General features: G+C 36.0%; 1 protein-coding gene across 2 annotated transcripts; it reads right to left on the reverse strand.

The window, feature by feature from the left end:
- Positions 1-683: 683 nt before the first annotated feature.
- col6a2 (collagen, type VI, alpha 2) lies at positions 684-22,570 on the reverse strand. Of its 2 annotated transcripts, none has more exons than XM_065241010.2 (28): positions 22,388-22,570; positions 20,004-20,093; positions 14,444-15,066; positions 14,236-14,256; positions 14,008-14,073; positions 13,861-13,914; positions 13,689-13,733; positions 13,580-13,606; positions 13,456-13,482; positions 13,322-13,366; positions 13,162-13,215; positions 13,014-13,076; positions 12,870-12,932; positions 12,736-12,789; positions 12,616-12,651; positions 12,453-12,515; positions 12,206-12,268; positions 12,020-12,082; positions 10,782-10,844; positions 10,630-10,680; positions 10,431-10,529; positions 10,254-10,316; positions 10,120-10,155; positions 9,985-10,030; positions 9,744-9,896; positions 9,103-9,558; positions 7,635-7,673; positions 684-2,200 (listed from the first exon to the last, which is right to left on the reverse strand). In XM_065241010.2, the coding sequence occupies exons 2-28, from the start codon at positions 20,083-20,085 to the stop codon at positions 1,599-1,601; spliced, it is 3,057 nt and encodes a 1,018-aa protein (XP_065097082.1). In that variant the 5' UTR covers positions 20,086-20,093; positions 22,388-22,570; the 3' UTR covers positions 684-1,598. The 2 variants fall into 2 exon arrangements, with proteins under 2 accessions (XP_065097082.1, XP_065097081.1); XM_065241009.2 differs by having other exon boundaries at positions 14,444-15,084.
- Between the last annotated feature and the right edge of the window lie 646 nt (positions 22,571-23,216).

The following is a 23,216-nucleotide window of genomic DNA, read 5'->3' on the forward strand; positions in this document are numbered from 1 at the left end:
TACGCGGACGGGACCAAAAGCGGTTTGGTTTTTGTAGTAAAACTCCTCTTCTGATTGGCTCATGATGATAGCAGGAAAGTGCATTGAGTACATTAAAAGCAAGAGAGAGAGAGAGAGAGAGAGAGAGAGAGAGAGAGAGAATAAAGACACGTGCGTTTATAGACATGCCTTTACTAGGTCGTACACAATCTCTTCATGAGCTTCAAGATGGCATTGCAGAACAATGAGATTAAATTGTATTGGATGTGTCCTATTAGAAATATAGTGTATATTTTGGATTATAAAATATGTTACCGTAATTCATGAATACAGTATATTATATTTACAACACAATATAATCAATTTTACCCTTTTATGATTTAAAAATGTTCCCATTTACCAAAGACCACATATGCTATATGCCTATAATAAGAAAATCTGACCTTTTGCACTAATTAATTTGGTTTGAAAATACTTAGATATAATTTAAAACCTTACTTTCATAACTTCAGTGTGTTGAAACCAACTGTCGGATGATACATTTCCTTAAGTTTCAGGAAATGTTGGAAATCAATGACAGTACGGACCTTAAACTGTTGTTGACTCTGATCCAAAGTGCATAATGTGAATTTAGTGCACCCTGCAAAACCACTTCTGGTTTCTCAGTGTGTTGTTCGGTAAAAATAACAAACCAGACACCCCAGTTGTGTTACCACAGTTTTGGTTTATTGTACTTTTAAGACTTCTGTTTGACAGCAACTATGGAATTTATCATTCAAGTGTCCAATAGCATGTCAAATATCCAATCCTTTTTGGTTCCTGAAATAAAGTGGTGCTTATAATAATGGAGTATAGCCGTATCATCATTTATATTAAAACATGGGTGAACAAAATTTCTATTTTCACTAAATGTACATGTTTAATCTGAAACACAGACATCCTAAGCATGTGTTGAATTAAGAGTGCATGTGCTATGGAAGCTGGCATAGATTTTCTGTATAGGCCCTTTTTTAAATCAATGGCAATGCAAATTTGAATAATACTATGTAATCAAATCTCTAATATGCATTAATGATTTGGCACATGTAAGTGTACTTGTTGGAATGGATTTTTGTACCCCTGAATCGGTGCACTTCCTATTAACGTGCATCATGAAAACACTTCTTCAATGAAAACTCCAGTCATAATCTGCTGGTTTAGCACCTTGTGTAGAGGAATATACAAAACAAAAAATATGCTAAAGGCCTTTCAGCATAAAAAATACAGACATAAAAACTACATTTTGCAAATTTGTCAAAATACACATTCAATACAAATTTTTTGAAATGTTACAGGTGACCTCTACTGCAATGTTTTTCTGTACCCAGCCCCTCTCCATTGGTGCATCATTGAGTTCAAGCAAATAATAGTTTTTTATCCATTCAATGGTCCACTTAGGGTCTCTACCAAGATGTTTCAAAAGCTAAAATGTCATTCAATCCAGTAGTGTTTAACAAATCATTTATGCTTTCACAGAAATGCATCACATTTTGAACATAGTATAACATTTGTTCTACTTTTATTATTGTGCTCAACTCAATGACGCACCAATTCACGCCCCTCTACTATGAACCCACCCCTCAGCAGATCCACCGAATCAAGCGCTCAAAAAAGCTGGCTTTGCTCAGCTGGGCAAAATCTTGCCCCCTGAAAATAGCCGTCTGGTCTCCCAGTGCAAGCTTCGTCAGAACTTCGTTGTCAACGTCGCTGCCCATAGCAATCACGGTGGAAACGGCCTCTGCCTTGCGCATCGCGGCGATGCCCTCAGTCAGATTGTTAGTGTTGGTGACCCCATCAGTGATGAAGACGAACGACAGCTCAGCATTTTGCCTAGCCAATTGCTTGGTTTCGCTCCTAACAATATTGTTGATGGCGTAGATAATACCATTCTCAACGTTGGAAGTAGCATCCAGGTACGTCATCTTGGCAAGGCGATCAGAGATGACATTAATGTTGCTGGTAAGGTGAAAGGTCACATTATTATCTTTATCATTACCGAACTGCAGAAGAGCCACCCTGGCATTGCGTGTATCGTCGTCTCCACGGGCCAGGGTCAGACGGCGAGCGACATTCTCCACAAACTCACGTGCATAGCGGAAATTCTCCAGACCCATGCGTTCTGAGCCATCCAACATGAAGATGATATCAGTTGGACGCTGGATGCAGTTGGCTACTGCTGGCTCTGTAAAACACAAAAAGAGTGTAAATGCAACTTCATTCATGTGGAATCTCTAAAATCTCTAATATTTAAAAACAATATGCATTTCAAACATATTTTTTTAATGCAACTGTAGGTATTATCAAAACTAAAATTCTTGTGGAATTAAACTCATTAAACTGAATAAAGTGTGTGAAGTGCAGTGGGGGCGCTTGACTGCTCTTCCGAGGGGCGCGAATTCAAATGTGTGTGTTGCTTATGTTTTCAAAATATGTGTTTGTTGCGTCATGTGAACCATGTGCATCACGTGTTTTGTAAAAATAAGTGCCTGCTGCCCATGCGTCAAAACCGTTTATGATAAAAGAGACGCTCATGTTCACAAAATACACGCAAGACACTCCCTTAACAGTTAACTCTGATTACGCATGAGATTATAAGAGTATCTGGCAAATGCGAGCATCTTTTTTATCATAAACCCTTTAGACGCGTCTGCAGCAGGCACTTATTTTGATGTACATAGGATCACTCGACACGGAGAACACATATTTTGAAATTACGAACCACACACAATGCGAGCTATATACATGTTGTGATGAATTTCGCATTGTCCACCCTCGAAAAAAAGAAGTCACCGGCCACCACTGTTGAAATGTTCAAAGGATTAAAATAGCTCATCATGACAACGGCTTAATTCTAGAACAGATAAACCTACACACAATAAGCATTTGATTGCTAAAGAAGTTTATTTGATACAAATAATTCACATTGTTTCGGCTAAACATTGTCTGCAGTCCAAGAGCTAACACCATTTTCACTTCACCATTCGGATAAACAGTGTCACCTAACATTTTAATTAAATATACATACTTTCGCATTATAAAGAAAAATTACCAATTTTTGACCATTATGGCATTCTTTAGTATTCATACTAAATGTTGAATAGTACACTTTCAGTCTCGGAAGCTATTGTCAATGTATACACAGCTAATTTACATTAATATGTATTTTCAGTTAAAATCAACTGCTTAATATAAACATTGCCTGATATAAAAATCACTGCATATACTGTATGCGGTGCAATATATGTCACATAGATGGTCATTAACATAAGAAGCTACAGAAAAGCACAAGTCTATCTGTATATAGATCTATTTTAATCATACATTTTGGACTCTCTAAAGCTTAAAGAACAGTATGTAGGATTGTGGCCAAAAATTATATTGCAATCACAAAACTTGTGGCTAAAACTGGTACTGCAATCACACAACTGGTGGCCAATACACAAAATGACAACATAAACATCAGTTGAGGGCTGCAATTCCACTTTTTAAAGGTGCAGTGTGTAATTTTAAAAAGCAATGAAAAATAATATACAAAATATTATCAGGGGTGTATAAAGACCTTTTTATAATGAACTGCTATGTTTTATTACCTTAGAATGAGACATTTTTATCGACATACACAGAGGGTCCCTTTACGTGGAAGTCACCATTTTGTGCCGCCATGTTTCTACAGAAGCCCTTCACGGACAACCCTTTTTTTACAAAGTTGTCTCCAACAATGATGTGTGTTTCCGTTGGCGGCTACCATAGCTTCTCTATGTGCTTCAAAAGCGAGGGGTGAGCAGCGGACTGAGCCTTTGATATCAATTCGCAACCTCACCACTAGATGCCGCTAAAATTTACACACTGCACCTTTAAATGACAGTATCCTGGCCAGACCACTGTTGTCAGTGATATAAGTATTTGAAATGAAAATTATTTCTTAATGTCTAGTGACATATCAGGGCCATTTTATGATTAATTGCTATAAATTTCTTACATACTGTTCCTTTAATGCTGCCTAAAAAGCTAATTAATAACTCAGAGTAATTTAGGATATATAAAGAATTAAACAAAAATGCGTAACATTAGCTAAAGCACTTTTCCACAGACTTGCAGATGTTGCACGATAGATTAAAAAAAGTCACTGCAGGTGACATCTGATGATCAACAAGGGTAAAACAGCACTAAAACACTTTATACATCTATGAGAAGCTTTGGAATTCAGTCACAATGTGCAAAGTGCAAAACTGATTTAAATGAATTTGAACATAGCAAGTTTAATAACTAATGGCATATGTATAGATGCTTTAGAGGAATTATTCACTCAAAAAAAATAAAAATAAATCTGTTATCATTTAATCACCCCCATTTCAATAAAATGTACTTTTAATCCTCTGGGGTCCGACCATTTTGGGACACTGTCAGAGGTCATGCTCTTACATTTGGTCTTTTTTCAGTTGCTTTAAACATATTAATGGCAAGTGTCTCATAACACTGCGTTCAGCACAAACTGGGCTAAAATATTATATGAGCTACATGTATGTACAATATGTTTGTATTTTTGAGAGAAAAATGTTTATGCATGGTTTTGAAAAAAGCTAAATTTTTTAGGCACTGATATGAGTCCACAAAACCCATACTAAACATGTTTTAACAAGACTTTTCTAAACAGAATCTAGTAGTCTAGAGTTTTTTCTTTAAAATGATGTGAAAATCATCCTGCATACTCATTCACATAAAACAATATATTGATTTAGAAATTGTAAGACACTTTTTGTTTAGAGGGGCCGTATGTGAGAAAGATTGATTGACAGCTAGCAAACAAAAGACTCACATAATGAGCTGCATAATGAGGCAGGAATGTGAGAGGGAACTATAGTAAAGAATGTGAGGACAAATACATGCAGATTATATAAACAGGCAATATTTGTTTTCGATTATAATTAGCTTGTTTAAAAATAAACATTTCAGGCTTTCTTTGGATATGTGTATCATGTTTGTGTGACGAGTATTCGCTGAGTTTCAATTGATTTTTGTAACGTGATTTGAGAGACAGCTGGCGGAGACAGAAATGTCTGGATGCGCACCCTGTTTATTTTCTTTATTTAACAAAAACACAAAGATCTGTTGTTATTGTGAATGTACACATATTAAAGAAGACCCTTTACAGTTTCAAATGATGTCAAACACGTAAGTGTATGATTATTAATGATGGAGTATTTTAAGTTGATTCTGCCATGATAAGGAGAAAACACGTCAAAACGCGGCGCCGCGTTTTTGGACCCCAGGGGGTTAATGGAACACATTAGGTGGTGGTTTACTCCCAGACTAAAATGCATGTTTGAAATGCCTTCATTTAAAAAAAAACTTGCACTGACATATCTTAAAGTCACAATGAAATTGAACTGAAAAACTACTTCTTTTGGACTACTGGGGTATTTTTCTGTGAGCTTCATTATTAAATAATAATAATAATAATAATAATGTGCCCTTATAATCTTTAATCAAAAATGCAAATCACCTCCCCCTTCTCAAAAACAATCTCTTTACTTTCGGTATGGCATGTGGGCGGGGTCCGGGAAAAGATTGCAGCGATTAGCAAATAACAACATTTCAGAAGTAGTTTTTTATCGGATATATGCCACCACAAGAAAAATAAGACAATTGCTACTTCCGTTTCATGGCGACTTTAACATATGTCAGTGGCATTGTTTTGTCTCAAGATGCATACCATTAATGTTTTTGTAAACTACCTAAATGTCCTAAAATAACAAAGGCCTAGTCCTGGATTCATGTAAACACTGTCCGCGAAATTGCCCCAAGATTTTTTAAAGGGCACATATTATGCAAAATCCACTTTTACAAGGTGTTAAGACATAAATACCCCCCTTCAGTGAAAAAATTCACCCACTCACTTTATTTATCCCCGTTTTAGCAAACCTGTCTTTCAAGACATTCGATTTGGATTCTTTTGTTAATTGACATCATCCATTAATCCCACCGACGGCCACTGACTGTCTTGTTAATTTTACCCATCAGCTTTTCTTTTCTTTTCTTTTTTTTTGTAGGCTTTTATTTAGACAGTATGGTGACGTTTAGACAGGAAAGTGTTTGGAGCGGCCGAAAAATGGTATTGCCTATTGTTACTTTATGCTAGCTAATACATTTATTAAAGTTAATTTTACGGCCCCCATGTATAAAAAAAGGGTAGGATAAAGGGTAAACTCTTTTTTAATTTGTGTTTCATGGACAAAAGAAAGTCTATGTGGTTTTGAACAACTTGAGGGGATTAAATGATGACAGAATTTTTATTCAAACCCTTAATTTTTTAAACTAAGATTTCAAGTATGATAACCACGAATCCTTTATTTACAACACTAACCCATCTCCCAGATTTACAAGAGTCTTTAAACCCTGAGGATTCAAGCGTGTTGCACAGGTAAAAAGTGTTCAAGTTTGTAATCTAATTTTCTTCCTTTAAAGAAAAAGATTTCCAGCATAGCAGACATTGAGGTCAGAGACAAAGATAGCTATTTCACATTAACTTAGAAAGGAACTACGAGGAAAGCATAGACGTGTAAGTAGCAATAATTGTTAATCTAGCCAATATGCTCATTATTGTTCATGCTAGATTATTAGTAACTGCGTTAGATCATAACTGCTAACGCAACAACGAATTGATGACGAAATTCATGCGTAGTCCAGCTAGCGTTTTACTCAAGAATTCATAAGCACAACTCTACAGCGAGGCCAAGTGCTTCCTATTTTTACTAACTATCAGTGTGTTTTTTTTTTAAATTGCCCAATATCATGCTTTATTAACTGAGCCCTAACACAAGCCAAGAGCTTTGGTTGGGTCTCCCGTGATGTCAGAATAGAGGACTCTAAACGAGTCAATGAAAAGATCGGTCCATTTCTGTTTGTCAGGACCAGAGGCCATCTTGGCTCTCTGGGCTGAGTAAGCCAATGTAGCTATAGCCTTGGTGTAGGCATCTGGGTGTTTGGCCTCTTGTAGATTGTCGATTAAGTTTGCGACACTCGGTACAGTGTTCGGGATGGGACTGTCCTTCCCCTCCTCTGCAAGGGCGATATGTACGGGATACTCATTCCAGGTAGACCCCACATCTGCAAGTGAGTGTTGAAACAATAGTTTAGGAGCCCTCCTAGCAAATGGCTCCGCCTAAAACGATCCTACTGCAATGTTTGGGTGGTACTGAACACTGACAATCGATGCCTCGCTTGTCAGACTGGGCAGGTTTATTACATTTTACAAATGTATAACAACACATTACCTTGTGTGTGAAATCCAGGCTAAACTCTCATGATCTACGCTTGATTTTTTTAATTAATTTTAACACTCAGTCAACATTAAATATATCAAGGGTATATTTTTACAGAATGTTGCATCATTTTATGTAGAAAATGATTTGGGTTTTTGGACCTGTTTTGGACATTATTTTATATTAGCCTGTTTGCACTTGTCCCCTATTCAAACCCTGTGAAAGGCAATTCGAATACAGTTGAGAAGATAAAGGATAAATAAAAGAACATGAAATTTGTCATATACATTTAACTTGTTTTAGTCTTACCTAGTTTGTTAGGTTAAGTATGGACAGATCAGAAAAACAACTTACCAGATTTGCATGGAAGATCGGGGCAAACAATTTCAGGATCTAAAACATACAAAATAAAACATTAAGTTTAAAAGGCGATTTAAAGGCTTTACAATTCAATAAAAGTTATTTGTAGCGTTTTCTCACAATGTTTCATTACTACAAAGTAGAGGAAACAAGAAAGAGGAAAAACAGAAAATTGGGAAATTATTAAAGGGGTCATATGACGTTGCTAAAAAAGAACATCATTTTGTATATTTTGTGTAATGCAGTTTATAACGCGGTTTACGGGTAAAAAACATTATTTTTCACATACCGTACACTATTGTTTCTCCTTTATGCCCTGCCTTTCTGAAACGCGTCGATTTTAAATCATTCTGAAAAGCGTGTGCTCTGATTGGCCAGCTATCCAGTGTGTTGGCAGAATACCTCAAGCGTGTGACGGAAATGTTACGCCCCGTTCAAGACTTTAAAACCGCTCTAAGCGAATCTGTGTGACGTCACTTCTTGTTCACGTTCACAGTGTTGTCAAACAAAACGGAGCGTAGCTAGCTCCTCCCCCTCCCTTACGTGCCTTCTAAAATAGTCATGAACGTTCCCAACCCCCACTCCCAAATCCTTCTTGTCATTTATTGGCTGGGACACGTTTGTTAAGAACAAATATACACTTTTAAAGCACAACTTCTCGTTTAAACGAGAAGTTGTGCTTTAAAAGTGTATATTTGTTATTTTTATTGTCAAAAATGATAATTGTTTTGCTAGATAAGACCCTTATGCCTCATTTGGCATCATTTATAGACCTTTGAAACTCCGTTGAAAAAAACTGTTAAGTGTTGAGTTAAGTATTAAATTTTGGGCTCTATTAAAGTCCATTAAAATGAGAAAAATCCTGCAATGTTTTCCTCAAAAAACATAATTTCTTCTTGACTGAACAAAGAAAGACATCAACATTTTGGATGACATGGTGGTGAGTAAATTATCTGGATTTTTCTTTTAAGAAAATGGAATATTCCTTTAATGGCAGTGTCGTGGTTGGATAGTGCAGATTAAGGGGTGTTATTGTCCCTGACATGACAGGGGAAGTCAGATTTCAATGACCAATTTTTTTATGCTTGCAGAGAATAGTTTACCAAAACTAAGTTACTGGGTTGATCTTTTACACTTTTTTTTAGGTTGATAGAACCACTGGGGACCCAATTATAGCACTTAAACATGGAAAAGTTAGATTTTCATGATATGTCCCCTTTAATCTTTGTCCATCTTCTATATGCACAAACAGCTTTTAACACTCCAAAGGCAAAGGAAAACATAAAAGCGCATCATATGACCTCTTTAAAATTTTATATAAAACTATATACAGTACAAAATAATATAGTATTATTGCATTTATTATATGCTAATTTTATTGCAAATGTTATTATATATAGATTATAGTCTATTAAAAAAAAATCGATAAACATATTTAACTCTTGAGTTTAACATGACTCACTTGGGCATAGAACATGCTCATTCTTATCGACGAAATCCTCTGCCACCAGATCAGCGAAACCCCTCATGCTCATAATCGCTCCATTGTTACAGGCGATGGACTTCAGGCTTTCGTCGTCATGCTTCTTTTCAAACATGTCCCCAACTCCAATGGCAGTGACATCAACGGTTTCATCTTTCTGGCAGAGGTAACCGAGCAGTTGGTCATCATCGCGGGGGTCGTACCGGCCATCTGTGATAACAACCACGGTGATATTAGCCTTTGCACGACGGCTGCCATGGATCAGGGTTTCGTAGGCGAACTTCATGGCGGAAGGAGTCCACGTTCCTCCGGCGATCCACTCCAGCTTCTTCACGGCTTCTTTGAAGGCGGGCAGAGAGTCGATCTTGGAGTCATTGAGGTTAATGGCCTCGAATGTGTCATTGTGACTGAACTGAACAACACCGACTCTGATTCCTGAGAAACGTTGCACATGATAGTTACAGAAAGATGGTTAGATAGCCTCTACTAAACTTATTTAAATGTTCATTTTAAATTGTATTTTTGTCATGGTACTCTTTTTTAAAGATATCATTTGCATCTATAGCATAAAGTGGATCACTGAGAATACAATGAATTAAAACAATGTTTAGTCTTTTCACCTGTCTCAGAACTGGGATCATCTGCAAATGAGCCCAGTCTGTTGATGGTGTTGATCACAAAGTTCTTCTCCAGGGTAAAGTTTGTCTGCCCCACACTCTCTGAGCTGTCAATCACAAACACAATATCCAGGGCCCCACATCTCTTTTCACAGTCTGAAACACAAGAGACGGCTCTTGTTGAACCAAATCGAACTTATTAGAGTAGCAAACCCTTTGATTGAAAAGATTACAATAATCTTACCACAGCATCCACAGGTCTCTCTGACATAGTTCATGACATCACATTCCTGAGCAAAACATAAACACAATTGAAACCGCATTCCTAAAGTAACTGTGTGCAACTAAGCGATTACAAAATCTTTATCGTAATGCTTACAGTAAGACCAGGATCTCCTTCTGAGCCGGGATCACCCTGTAAAAAAAAGTCTAAGTGAAAATGAATGCTTAAGCTGCGCTGGTAACGAACGTTAAAATGTTCTGGTAATTTTATGTGACTGAATATATATTTACATCTCTTCCTGGACCTCCTTTGAGCCCTCTTGGTCCAGGTTCTCCTGGGGGTCCGGGTTCTCCCTGTAACACAGTAACATGACAGAATCCACATTAGGTTCCTGAACTATGCATCTCGTCAACTAGTTGTGTCACTAGGGCCCAGTAAACATAAAAATGTGGCAAAAAATTGCTCACAGGCTCTCCTGAAGTTCCCTTAGTGCCTGGATCACCCTTTGATCCACAATCTCCTCTGCTTCCTCTTGGTCCAGGTGCACCTTTATCACCCCTGTCACCCTGTGAAAAGATTATAACTTTTAACAACTATTTTTGCAATATGTGATGTGATCTGAAGTAACTGCAAGAACTGCGGTCAATATTTAACTTATTACAGTACCGTAGGTCCTCTTGGTCCAGGATAGCTGAATCCAGCTCTGCCAGAATCACCCTATGATAACCGAAACAAAATCCTCTCTTTATAAAAGACTAACAAGTTTTTTTATTGAAGTAATATTTAGTCAAATCTTTGTGTGACGTTGTCTGAAGTACCTTTGGTCCTGGGGGGCCGGGGTCACCTCTAGGGCCAGCATCACCTGGGTCACCTTGTGAACCCTTCAGCAGAAAAAAAACAAGTTTACTTTTGTAGATGAATAGGCTCTAGATTTAATGAAAACATAACACTTGCTTATATCCTAAGCTGATTCCATCATTGTAAATACTGTAAAAAGTTCACTAACAAACCTAAACCCAAATTAAAGGAATAGTCTACCCTTTTGCCATATTAAACTATGTTATACCTCAACTTAGACGAATGAATACATACCTATCTTTTTTAAATGAGTGCACTGTACAGCGCGTCGTGAATGTGTTAGCATTTAGCCTAGCCCCATTCATTCCTATGGTACCAAAAAGGGAAGCCACCAAACACTTCTGTGTTTTCCCTATTTAAAGACTGTTACATGAGGAGTTATACTAGCAAGTATGGTGCCACAAAATAAAACTTTTTTTTGGTACCATAGGAATGAATGGGGCTAGGCTAAATGCTAACACATTCATAACGCGCTGTATAGTGCACGCATTGAAAAAAGATAGGTATGTATTAATTCGTCTAGGTTGAGGTAATAACATAGTTTAATATGGCAAAAGAGTAGACTATTCCTTTAAATTGCAGATAGGAAATTATTTGCTATATAAACTTAATAAAAGGATACTTGACCAAAAAATGAAAATTCTGTCATCATTTATTCACCATCAGGTTGTTCCAACTTTCTTTTTAAGTAATAAATATTTTATTATTAAAAATTATTTTTTCCACAAATCTTTATACTTCATTTTATTTAAATTTCTTTTATTGTTCTGATGTGCACACATGAGAATATTTTGAAAAATGTCAATAACCAAACAAATCTGGGGCACTATTTTCTTCCATAGTTTATTTTAACTACTATGGAAGTCAATGGTGCCCCAGATCTTCAAAATATCTTTAATTGCATAAGTAAATGATGACAGATTTTTTTTTTTTTCGGGTAAACTATCCCTTTAATGCTGTTTATGATATCTTGTTTAACTATTGATTATTTTCCACTAAGAAAAAACCTTTATGGCCATTGCAAGTTAATTTGTTCAACATCATCAGACATAACATAATGATTTGGAAGCCGGTCCGAAACCATAAAAGATGCCATCATACTAAAAACACAGCCAATGTGTATTGTTCCCACAGGCCCTTTTGTGTCTTAACATTTGACATTTATTAATAAAGACAATTTTGATTATGTATTGTTTACATTTCTTCCGGGTTCCCCAGAAGCTCCTGGTGGGCCTCTTGGTCCTGGAAGTCCAGGATCACCCTAGAAGTTTCAAAAACAAGCATTTAGGTCAGTAAATATTTATATTTATTTATTCCGCCCTAAAATGTCCTGTTTAAAAGACTCTCAGTCCTGTTTAAAACAGTTTGAAAACAGGTTTTGTACCTTAGATCCTTTGTTCCCAACTTCACCTGCAAGACCCCTGGTACCCTCAGGACCTGGCTCACCCTGTCAAATTATAATCAGATTAAATAATAAGTCAATACATTAGATTTATGTATTAAAAACACCACTAAAGCATTGTCTTTCCTTATATGAAATCTGAGTTTAAAAAGAGAGAGAAAGTTATTACAGTAACTAATTTTAATAAAGACAAAGACCTTTATAAAAAGAAATTTTAAACAACACTGACCCTCTCTCCTTTCGGCCCGTTCGTTCCAGTGCTGCCTTTGGGTCCAAAGTCACCTCGCCTTCCCTAAAAATCATTATAAAATATAACAAATCTTACACAGGTCATCTTAGTTTACAGGGGGAAAATGCAATATACAAAAAATATAAATGTAAAAGCTCCTCACAGGATCGCCTTTCGGTCCAGGTCCCCCAGGTGTCCCCTATAAAACAAAACATAAAACAATCTAAATACTTATAGATCAACATTTTTCGAAATCATAAAGCTGATTTAAATAAATACATACAGCAGTTCCTTTCAGACCGGGAACTCCGGGTGATCCAGGACTTCCTCGTTCTCCCTGTAGGGGGCATCAGAGAGCATATTAAAACATGATTGATAGCAAATACCATTGTAATATCTTCAGCTGTGAATACTTACTTTGGGTCCAGGATCTCCAGGTGGGCCGGCTAGACCTGGTCTTCCTGAACGACCCGGATCACCCTGAGAACAAAGTCAGAAGGCATGACATCTCAAACCAACAATTCGACTAAGAGGCAGATTTTCCTTTTCTGTATCAGGTACCTTCTCTCCTGGAGACCCTGGAAGACCGGGTTCTCCAACTTCTCCAGAATAGCCATCAGGACCCTGTTAAAGAAATATTTATTTGTCAGTGACCCTCTATGTTAACACCTTATATCCAAATGATGATCGAAAAGAAAAACTCACACACCTTGTCACCCGGGTCACCTTTGCAGCCAGGGGCGCCAATCCTTCCAATTTTTCCCTGTTGACATATTGGAATTTCGATTATTATTTCATGAGTCTATAAATTTCAAGTCAGTTAAAATATCCAACCATCACTCTGACGCTATATAACCAACATAACCAACCTTTTGCCCATCTGTTCCATTCCGGCCAGGACCTCCTGAAACACCCTGGTATACAAAAAATAAAAATGTTTCATTCATATTTTTTAAACACATGCATTGGGTAAGCTAAGAAAAACACACATTGAGGAACTTACCACTCTCCCTTGTGCTCCAATTTCTCCCTAAATGTCAGAGAATTGTGTTAAAAAAAGGAATTGCTGTCTTTGATGCATTATGCATATTTTATGATACTACAGATAATTCTCAAAACACTCATACCTTTTCACCTTTGAAACCAGGGACTCCCTAATAAAGAAAAAATAAACATGAATGTAGATAGAGATAATAAAATTGACATAATTGCACAAGAGGAAAGTAAGACCCCTACCTTAGGTCCAGGATATCCAATTGGTCCCTCAATACCTGGATCTCCCTGTAAGTTTTCACATTTTGATTTAAAGCAAATTATACTGGCAGGAATGTATATATTAGATATGCAATTTTCTTTCACTTTTATTTAAAACTATGTTACCAAAATGCATCCTTGAGTTTGTACTTACAGCACGACCTTTTGCACCTTTGAGGCCAGCGCCACCGTTATCACCTTTAGCTCCCTGTAATAATCCAAATTCATGTTAGATGCTAAAAACACAGCTAAATTACTGGCTAGTCGTAGACACTTGGTATCGCAAACTTAAAATACTCACTTTCTGTCCTCTGGGTCCCGCTGGACCTGGGGATCCTGGAGTCTCCAAACATTTTGTTGAGTAGCACTATAAAAATGGATTAAAAATTAAATTGAGGTACTACTTAAAACTATGATGACACAATTCAGAAATTTGTCCTATCTAGACAATTCATAACTTGTCTCAACAAAACATAACTTAAATGTCAAAATAAAGAAATGTAGTCAGTTTAGTTGATATGACTCTCACCTCTTGGTAAGCCAGATGAAGCTGTGAAAGAAAAAGATATTAAAGTTGAATAATTAAAACATTTTTAAGATAACATACATATTTATATGACATATATCTTAATTTACTTAGATGTATTTGTAATAATTTATTTATAAATTATTCAAATTTATTTATTTTGTACAACTGCAAACCAAATAAAAAGGTACATAAAGGTACACTGCAATACCATTGAATCGTAAATCCGGTCAATTGTTTCTGTGGCTATGCGAGGCCGTCCCCCTGTAAGATCAACTGCTATGTATTTATCCCGATAAAGTCCAGCAGGTGAATTAGCAATCTCCTCAAGCCCCGTCTTCTCAAGATTGTTGGATGATGATCCGATGGAGAAAAGTTTAATTGAGTGCTCGCGCGCGTGCTCCGCTGCCTCTTTGATCCCACCGCACGGGTTTCCTGTGACGTGACCATCGGTAATGAACACAGAGAAGCGTGTGGCGTTGGGGTGGGGAGAAACATTGACAAGCTGATTGGTCATGTTTTTGATGGCACAGTCAATGTACGTCCCTTTGCCCAGGTACATGTTTTTGGCCAATTTAATTTTCAGCTGCTTGATAAATTCATCCTTACTGGTGACGGTACTGATGTTTTTATAGTCCTGGGAGAAGTGAAAACCTCCCACAGACCAGCTGATATCAACTGCATCTCTGTATTTAAAATTTTGTAGTTTCTCTGCAAATTGGATTGTGAAATCCCTGATACTGTCTACCAGACTTCCAGGTGGGTTCTCCTGCAGAGCTATGGTCTCCGATGTATCAATGACAAAATACAAGTCGATGGGACATTCCCTTTTTTCTGAAAAAAAAGAACACGCTATTAAGGGGGTCATGAATGGTTTCTTTATTATATTATTTTTCCCTGAGGTGTAAAAGTTACACTCAAACAGTTTTTAAGCACATTCATGTCACAAACACCCAAACAATCACTTACATTTTTTGCCACTAATGGAAGCATTAAATTAATTAATTTAAACCTTTTTATGTAATTTTGAAGCTTGAAGGTTATAGTTTTATCACAGCTAAGAATAGCGCAATGTTTGGTTGACATTACAATCTAAATAAGCACTCCTTCAGAAGCATGAGGGCGGGGCTAATATTGTGATGATGTATCCACACTATTCCTACGTCCCATGATGCTTTGCACGAATTATGGGGGCGACTTCCGGCACATACTGTCACTGAACCGGAAACAAGGTTTCCATGATGATTACGGTCATAATTTAATGTATGAGCCAGTGTGAGGATGAAATTAAGAAGAGTCCTGGTACATGACATGAAGATATATTCAATCATTACATGTTGTTCCTCGGGAGTGACGGTTCTTCAATGTGCAAATATAAAAGCACAGAGACATACCAGTATCTCTATAGTGGGACAGTCAGTCGAATGTTTAATACACGGAATATACAGAGACTTCTTGTTTTTATCCTTTTCAGGTGATGGTTTAAAATGTAACTGTCCCTCTGGTGTGAGGTTTTTTTAAACGGCAATTTTTTATCTAGTTTTGATGGCGACACATCAAGCTTCACGCGATCCGACAGCAGCAGTAACTTATGATTCTCATTCAACACATTGTAAGTTATTTAAACAAACCATAATAAACATATTAAACTACTATTACATGTTTTTATTGTTTTATGTATGTGGTAGATAAAATATGAGCTTATGAAATTGTTTGCTTATTTAAAAAAATTTTTTTTTTTAAACATAACAAAAGTATGCGCAAACACATCACAAACTATTATAAACATTTACTAATAAGCAGTTCATGTCGTAGGCTATATATTCTGTACTGTAATTTCATTTTTGTAATAATATATTGTAGCAGAATAAATAAAGCAGCTAAATTAGCATATTTTTATATTGTTTTTGAATAATTATTGTATTTATTGTTCACTGTCAGTTTCTATGAAAGGTTTTAATGGATGGATGTGTGGATATAGTTTATAGATGCACATGCGCCACATATACATTCAGTTCTTGTGCGTGTATTATGGTTAAAACAAATGTTTTGTAGAGATTTATGGTGTTTGTATCAGCTATTATGGCAACCCCTAACTGCACAAATTATGCCGGTCTTCCTGGATTTCATAATAAGCATTAAAATGCCGGTCAAAACGGCAGACTCATATCCCTTACTATAGGACTACCATTGGATGTAGTGGCTTCCCTGGAAGTTTTACCCATATAAGCTCAAAGATGGCGGCGCCTGCATTTACGTCAAGAATAAGGTGGATAAGTAGGTGTTGTTCTCTTGCAGTTGGGCCAGTCATTCGCAAATGAATTAGCCTATGTGTTTTCACAAATGGGTCATTCTACAAAAAAGGTGGAAATGCTTGTCCCTTGCTTTTGCAGACCCCTTAATCATTTAATTTGACCCAATAATCCCATAATGATATATATTTAATAAATATAGACTGTCCTAAAAATGACGAGAGAGTTTATTTATTTAATTTTCTTTTTTGTCTTTTTTAAACTTTTTTTTAAATGTCTGGTCCAGAAAATTGCCCTGTCCCTCTGATCATACATGGAAGTTGAACTGTGTACTTATTATTTAAAACCATGTTTTTTGTAAAACAAATCAAATTTACATTTACCTTAAACCCTGTATGAATTTAATACACTATTTATATGAATAATATCAAATAAATATTTGTCCCCCAAATTTATGTCATTGGCGTTACCCTACCCAAAGCACTTTTATTTTGAAACAATGCATCAGCTCTTTGAAGTTTTTCATGGGTCAAGAGGTCAGTGAAAGAAGTGCAGTGGAGGAAGGCAAAAGGTTTGTGGGATGTCTTACCTTATTTGTCTAAAATATCATGATATATCTAAGAATTTTGAGATAAGATTTTTTTGGATGTCATTAGTGTTACTCTTTTTTTTTTTTATAGCTGGGAGTGTTAAGATCTTTACATAAAAATACATTATACTGAATAAGTATGTGATTGTTACATCTCTGATGAAATGGTTAATGGCAGCCATTTTGTTAAAATATTAGTTTTTTTTCTGTAAATTGTCATTGGGGTTACCATCATTGGTGTTACCATCATTAGTGTTACTTCTCTAATGAGTACTTCCTAAGCACTATTCCTTTAACTGACCAACATAAAAGCATAAAAACAAAACAAGATGGAAAATTTTATGAAAGTTTATGGGCCCTATCTTGCACCCAGCGCAATTGACTTTGTCAGTGACGCATGTACTGTATCATTCGTATTTTGTACCGGCGCACAGCGGGTTTTTCCCTCCACAGACGCACGTCGGCAAACTAGGGAATGAACTTGCGCTCCCTGGGCGGTTCAGTGAAAAAAGGAGGCGTGTTCCAGCGCAAACCATCCCTGATGCTATTTTGCAGTTTCAAAAAACAATTGCACCACTAACCAGAAAAAAACTAGTCTAAAGTCAGTGGTGTGTTGCGCATTGTTCATTATGCTATTTTAAGGGCGCATGCATGACCATAATGTATAGCGTGCACAACGCGCACACATTTTACTTATCTAATCTACACAGATGCAACAGTTATTTTTGCAAATAATAAATTGTTATAATTAAAAATATTAACACATGAGATAAGGGGAATCATAGTGGTGAGCATTGTGGTGATAGTTTTTATTTATTTTGTGTGGCTGCATTAAAAAATTATCATGCAAATAGTTATTAAGATATTTTCATAAGTTTGTTGTGTGGCTGTATTACGTTTATTTTATGTAAATAATAATTAAAATGTTTTCATAAGAAACCTTAATCTATGTGAACTTGATTTGTAAGTGTACTTTGGGGTTGAACTGCTTGCGTTTCTTGGCTTTCAGCGGTGAGGGTGGACGCAGCGATGTCCTCTGCTGGCGTCAGGTCCTGAGGCAGATCCACCTCCTGTTACACGGCGTGCCGAATTATGCTGGCAAGCTTGGGATTTTCCCCGTCTCCTGACATCATTGTAGCGCTTGCGGCGCAACGTCCTGGGGATGCCAGCTGATGAGACAATTGTGGCTATTTCCTCTCACGCCTGTTTAACCTACGCTGATTTGGGCGGGTTTCTCCTATCCCCATACAAAACAACTTCTCTGTCATTGACTGCTCTTACAAGAACGTCGGTCTCCTCGGCTGTGAACCGCTCCTGGCGTGCGCCTGGTAAATCCGTCATAATAATAGCAACCCGCCATTGAACTTGCGCACTTGCGTTTAAAGGGAATGTTGGATGACTTTCTGATTTGTTTATTTGACGTTACGCCCAAACCATGAATAATGAACCTACTTCAGACCAACCCCTTATTGAAGAGTTATTTCTCCCGCCGGGAAAATAGCAACAGCGCCCAAGATCCGCCCACAAAGTCACTTGCGCTTTGCACTTCGTACTTGCGTTTCAGATCGTTAAAATAGGGCCCAGAAAGTTTTATCATATTCATTATCTATTATTATATTCTAATTTTGTCATTGGTGTTACATTGTGTCATTGGTGTTACATTGTGTCATTGGTGTTAAACCAAGTTTTGGTGTTATGAATGTATTTTCTTGTACTTTCCAGTAATATTTTGTTGTTGATATGGGATATAAGACATTGTTGATATTTCAGTCTTTGCATCAAAGCCTTTTTGGTTGAATGTTTTTGTTGGTTTTAAAGAAAAAAGTCAAACTGAGAATCAAATAATTTCATACAATGTTGGGTAAAGGTGAAGAATTTAATTAAACTAATATTAATAATCAATTTTTTTTCTTGCTGTTATCATTCCTCTACTCAACCTTTAACTAAATACACAAGCTGTAATTAGAAAAAATATTTAGTATCAACATTAATGTTGTGTAAATCACAGGTAACACCAATGACAAATAAATTACTCATAGATTCTTTATTAAAATGTATTAAAAAGTTAAAAATAGATTAAGCTCCCCGTTTTGCGGATTCATAGATTTGACAAGTTAAGAAGTTTTGGGTATGTTGAAAGAAGTTCATTTAAGCAAATTTCCATCACCCGAATTCCACCTTTTCTGTAGAATGACCCAAATACATCATTATTAAGACCCCCAATTTTTTGAGCTTGATTACATAAATGCTTTTTTAAAGATGAGGATAATGTTTTAAGCTATAAAACTTGTAGGGTGTATTAAAGGGATAGTTCACCCAAAAATGAAAATTTTGTCATTATTTACTCACTCTCATGTTGTTTACAAACCTGTATAAATTTCGTTGTTTTGATAAACACAAAGGAAGATATTTTGAGAAATGTTTATAACCAAACCGTTCGTGGACGGCATTTACTTCCACATTATTATTTTTTCCTACTATAGTGAATGGGGTCCACAGACGGTTAAGTTACAAACATATTTTTTAAATATCTTCCTTTGTGTTCATCAAAACAACGAAATATATACAGGTTTGTAACAACATGAAGCTGGGTAAATGATGACAGAATTTTTGGATGAACTATCCCTTTAATAATACAAAGACCTTTTATACAACTGATAATAGAGAAATTTAATTCCTTATGTCTTCACTCGTTTCTTATTATTAGACCAAATGTTTTTCATAAACAAATTAAACAAATATTTAGTCAATATCAACCATTTACCCATTTCACTCCTGTAAATGAAAGTAATAGATTAAAAAAGTAGGATAAGATTGTATTTTATTGTATTCCAAACTTCTACTGTCTGTATGTTATGTTATTATATTTAAAATAATATTTTTTTGTTTATACATTCATACATATTTTCATTAAATGAACATTAACTCACGTGTGCATGGCGAGGATTGAGTCTGGCCTTGTGCCACACTCACAAGAACCACAAGAAGCACCAATATTCCCAACATCCTCATTCTCCTTCCTAAAGAGAGACATAAACAGGATGACCACACTGATCTTTTATAAAAGACAACACACTTAGACTGTCTGTTGAACATCTGTCATCTTTAGGCAGAGAAAATCAATAAACAGACAGTAAACAGACTGCAAAGTAAAACATATTTTCAGAGATAATGGCTGTTAAAATGGGGAATTGTATGAATTAACAATAAAGCAATTTGCAGCATAATGCCTTTGTTTAACTAAATATATCCAATGCATAATTATATATCAGCAAACCATAAAATTCCTGCTAGATGTCAATGTTAATTTCTAACAATATTTAGTTCAACAGGGACATAGATTGTAATTGAATTTGGGTCTGACATAATGCTTCAAAAGTTGATGTAGCTTTGGATTTTTGAAATGGATATTAGGATATGCATGTGCTCCATAGACATGTCTAAGGTAAACCTATATCAATATTGTGCCTGAAAAAGATTGTGAAAACTTCGTACCATGTTTATTACTCTGGTAAAGTCATATAATTTTGAAAATAATAATTTTTGGAGGCATTACAAAGAAAGAGAGTGAAACACTGAAACACTAATGAAACTTACATTGGTAAAGCTTGTCTTTGAACGACAGAAATATTACAAGCCAGCAAATCTGAGAACCTAATATGGGCGTGGTTTAGTGTCCAGAAGTTATTTCTAATTGGTCAGCAGATAGAAAGCTTTTGATATAATTAGTAGGCCTATTGCTAAGGTGAATTTCCGTCTGAATGTCTAATTCTTGTATTAATTATATTTACGTGGTTAAATGTTATGTTGTTGTAAAGAAATATTTTTTTTAAATAAAAATAAAATAAAATATATAAAATATAAAATAAATAAATAAATAAATAAAATAAAATATATAGGCAAAATTACACTTATCTTTTATTATCGTTGTTAAAGGGGACATTTCACAAGACTTTTATAAGATGTAAAATAAATCTTTGGTGTCCCCAGAGTACGTATGTGAACTTCTAGCATAAAATATCATATAGATAATTTATTATAGCATGTTATAATTCACATTTTGCAAGTTATTTTAGGTGTGTTCTTTTAAATGCAAATGGGCTGATCTTTGTAGTAAATGGCAGTGCCGTGGTTGGATAGTTCAGATTAAGGGGCGGTATTATCCCCTTCTGACATCACAGGTGGAGCCAAATTTCAATGACATATTTTTTTCACATGCTTGACGAGAATGGTTTACCAAAACTTAGTTACTGGGTTGATCTTTTTCACATTTTTTAGGTTGATAGAAGCACTGGGGACCCAAATATATCACTTAAACATGGCAAAAGTCTGATTTTCATGATATCTCCCCTTTAAATGGTGATTGAGGATTGGAAATTTTTGACAGGAACAGATATTATTGTTGCTTGTGACATTAAGATTTATGCGCAGATGTTATCTGTGGATGTTAATTTATTGTTTCCAAAAATGTGGAAGTCAGTAACTATAAAACAACTGATGTAAGTTCAACAGTTCACCTGTCCATTTACTCTTTGTAAGTAATGTGTCGGTCAGTCCTTAAAGGAGGGACTTGATCTAAATTATAAGCAGAATTATCTGAGCAAGGCCTTCTCTTTTTTTTTTTGAACTCACACTGTGATCAAAATGAAGTTATTTAATTCCCAACGTCTATGAACTATTAAAGACATCACTGCAGAAATAACTTACAACTCACTCCTATACTTAAATCCTAAAGCATAGGTGATACTACGACATGCACTGTCAAGTATTGCGTAAATACATAATTTGCAAACGATCCACATGCATTAACAAGCAAATGTATCCATTTATTATATACAGAAATATATATCTGATGTAGGTTAATAAAGTTCTGTTCACCTTAACCACAGGTATACCAGGGCCTATTTTGATTTAACAAAATATATACAATTTTAAATATGCTTATCACATCTTCCAAAATGAGTTTTATAGCCAATAGAAATAACAGCCGCGCGCAAAGACGCTCTATTCAGTTAAATGATCTATAGATTGATCTTACACGATTGGCTGCTTGACACACACATTTAATAATATTAAATTAATAATAACAAAAATACAAACTATTTATATGCTTGTGAATCGATTTTATAAACCGATGTTTATTATTTTTATTAATTGTATTTACAATTATAAAAAGTTATTTTCTTCTTTTCATATACGCAGCAGATGCAAATGAACCTTTTCGCGAACAAACGAAAAACGTACGTGCTACAAAGTTACAGCTTAGCTGCGCTCTTCTGATACACAGCAAAAGTAAAGTCAAGTCTCCACTTACCCTCCCAAAATCACAAAATCTTCAGACTGCTGGTGTACTGGTTTATATGTAGGGTTATCAGGCATACATTCCGAATGATTTGAAGCAGAAATCAGAATTAGGTCCAAACTGTAGCAAATGTTTCGGGAGAAGCCAAGCTGCAGAAGTTTCCTCTGCGCCTCTCCCAATGCGAACAGAAGTCCGGTCCCTCCTTCATCAGGGTTACAGCAGAGCCTCTTCAACCTCAGCATCTTGTAGTATCCTTACCATCCACATGGCGGCGCTGTGCATCCACACTGATGGACTCCCCCAAGCCCCCCTCACTAGTTCAGACGGCTGTTTGATGATAAGAGGGGTGTGTGTGATAGAAACACACACATGTTCAAGAAAGCCTGCAGCTTTTATTAAATTTACCTCTTTTGTATTGTGAAAAGTGTGAATTGAATTAATGCAGGAACTCTCATGTGCCCATTGTTTGGTGGTAGTGCATTAATGAACTGCAGATGGCATAAACATCTGCCAGTAAATACCACACAGCTCCATTTCAAAGACAACTTTTTTTGTTGCACAGAGAAAAGAAAAACAGATCATGCATGAAACAATGTAAAGTGAACGCAATTTTAATCAGCTTGAATTGATGCTAGTGAGAGAGTCAGATTATCCATGCTGTGGCCTTAGTCATTTCAATAAGTTATTTATAAGTTATTTCCAGTTGTGAATGTGTAACAGAGCGTTTGCCAGTCCAGTTTGACGAAGGTAATTCACGGCTGAGTCATATTTACCAAAAGATGTCCACTAGCATAAACACACATTCATATTCCACCCTCCCGTAAACGTATTTGCGCGCCTG

This window comes from Paramisgurnus dabryanus, chromosome 14, assembly GCF_030506205.2.
Source record: "Paramisgurnus dabryanus chromosome 14, PD_genome_1.1, whole genome shotgun sequence".
NCBI lineage: Eukaryota > Metazoa > Chordata > Actinopteri > Cypriniformes > Cobitidae > Paramisgurnus > Paramisgurnus dabryanus.

Excerpts from the sequence above, each read along its gene's own strand:
- col6a2 (XM_065241009.2), bottom strand. The coding sequence starts at position 20,085 with ATGAGGATGTTGGGAATATTGGTGCTTCTTGTGGTTCTTGTGAGTGTG. Across the intron at positions 15,085-20,003 it reads TCAATCCTCGCCATGCACAC|CGTGTTCTTTTTTTTCAGAA; the intron begins GTGAGTTAATGT and ends CCCCCTTAATAG. Across the intron at positions 13,483-13,579 it reads CTGGTTTCAAAGGTGAAAAG|GGAGAAATTGGAGCACAAGG; the intron begins GTATGAGTGTTT and ends TCTGACATTTAG.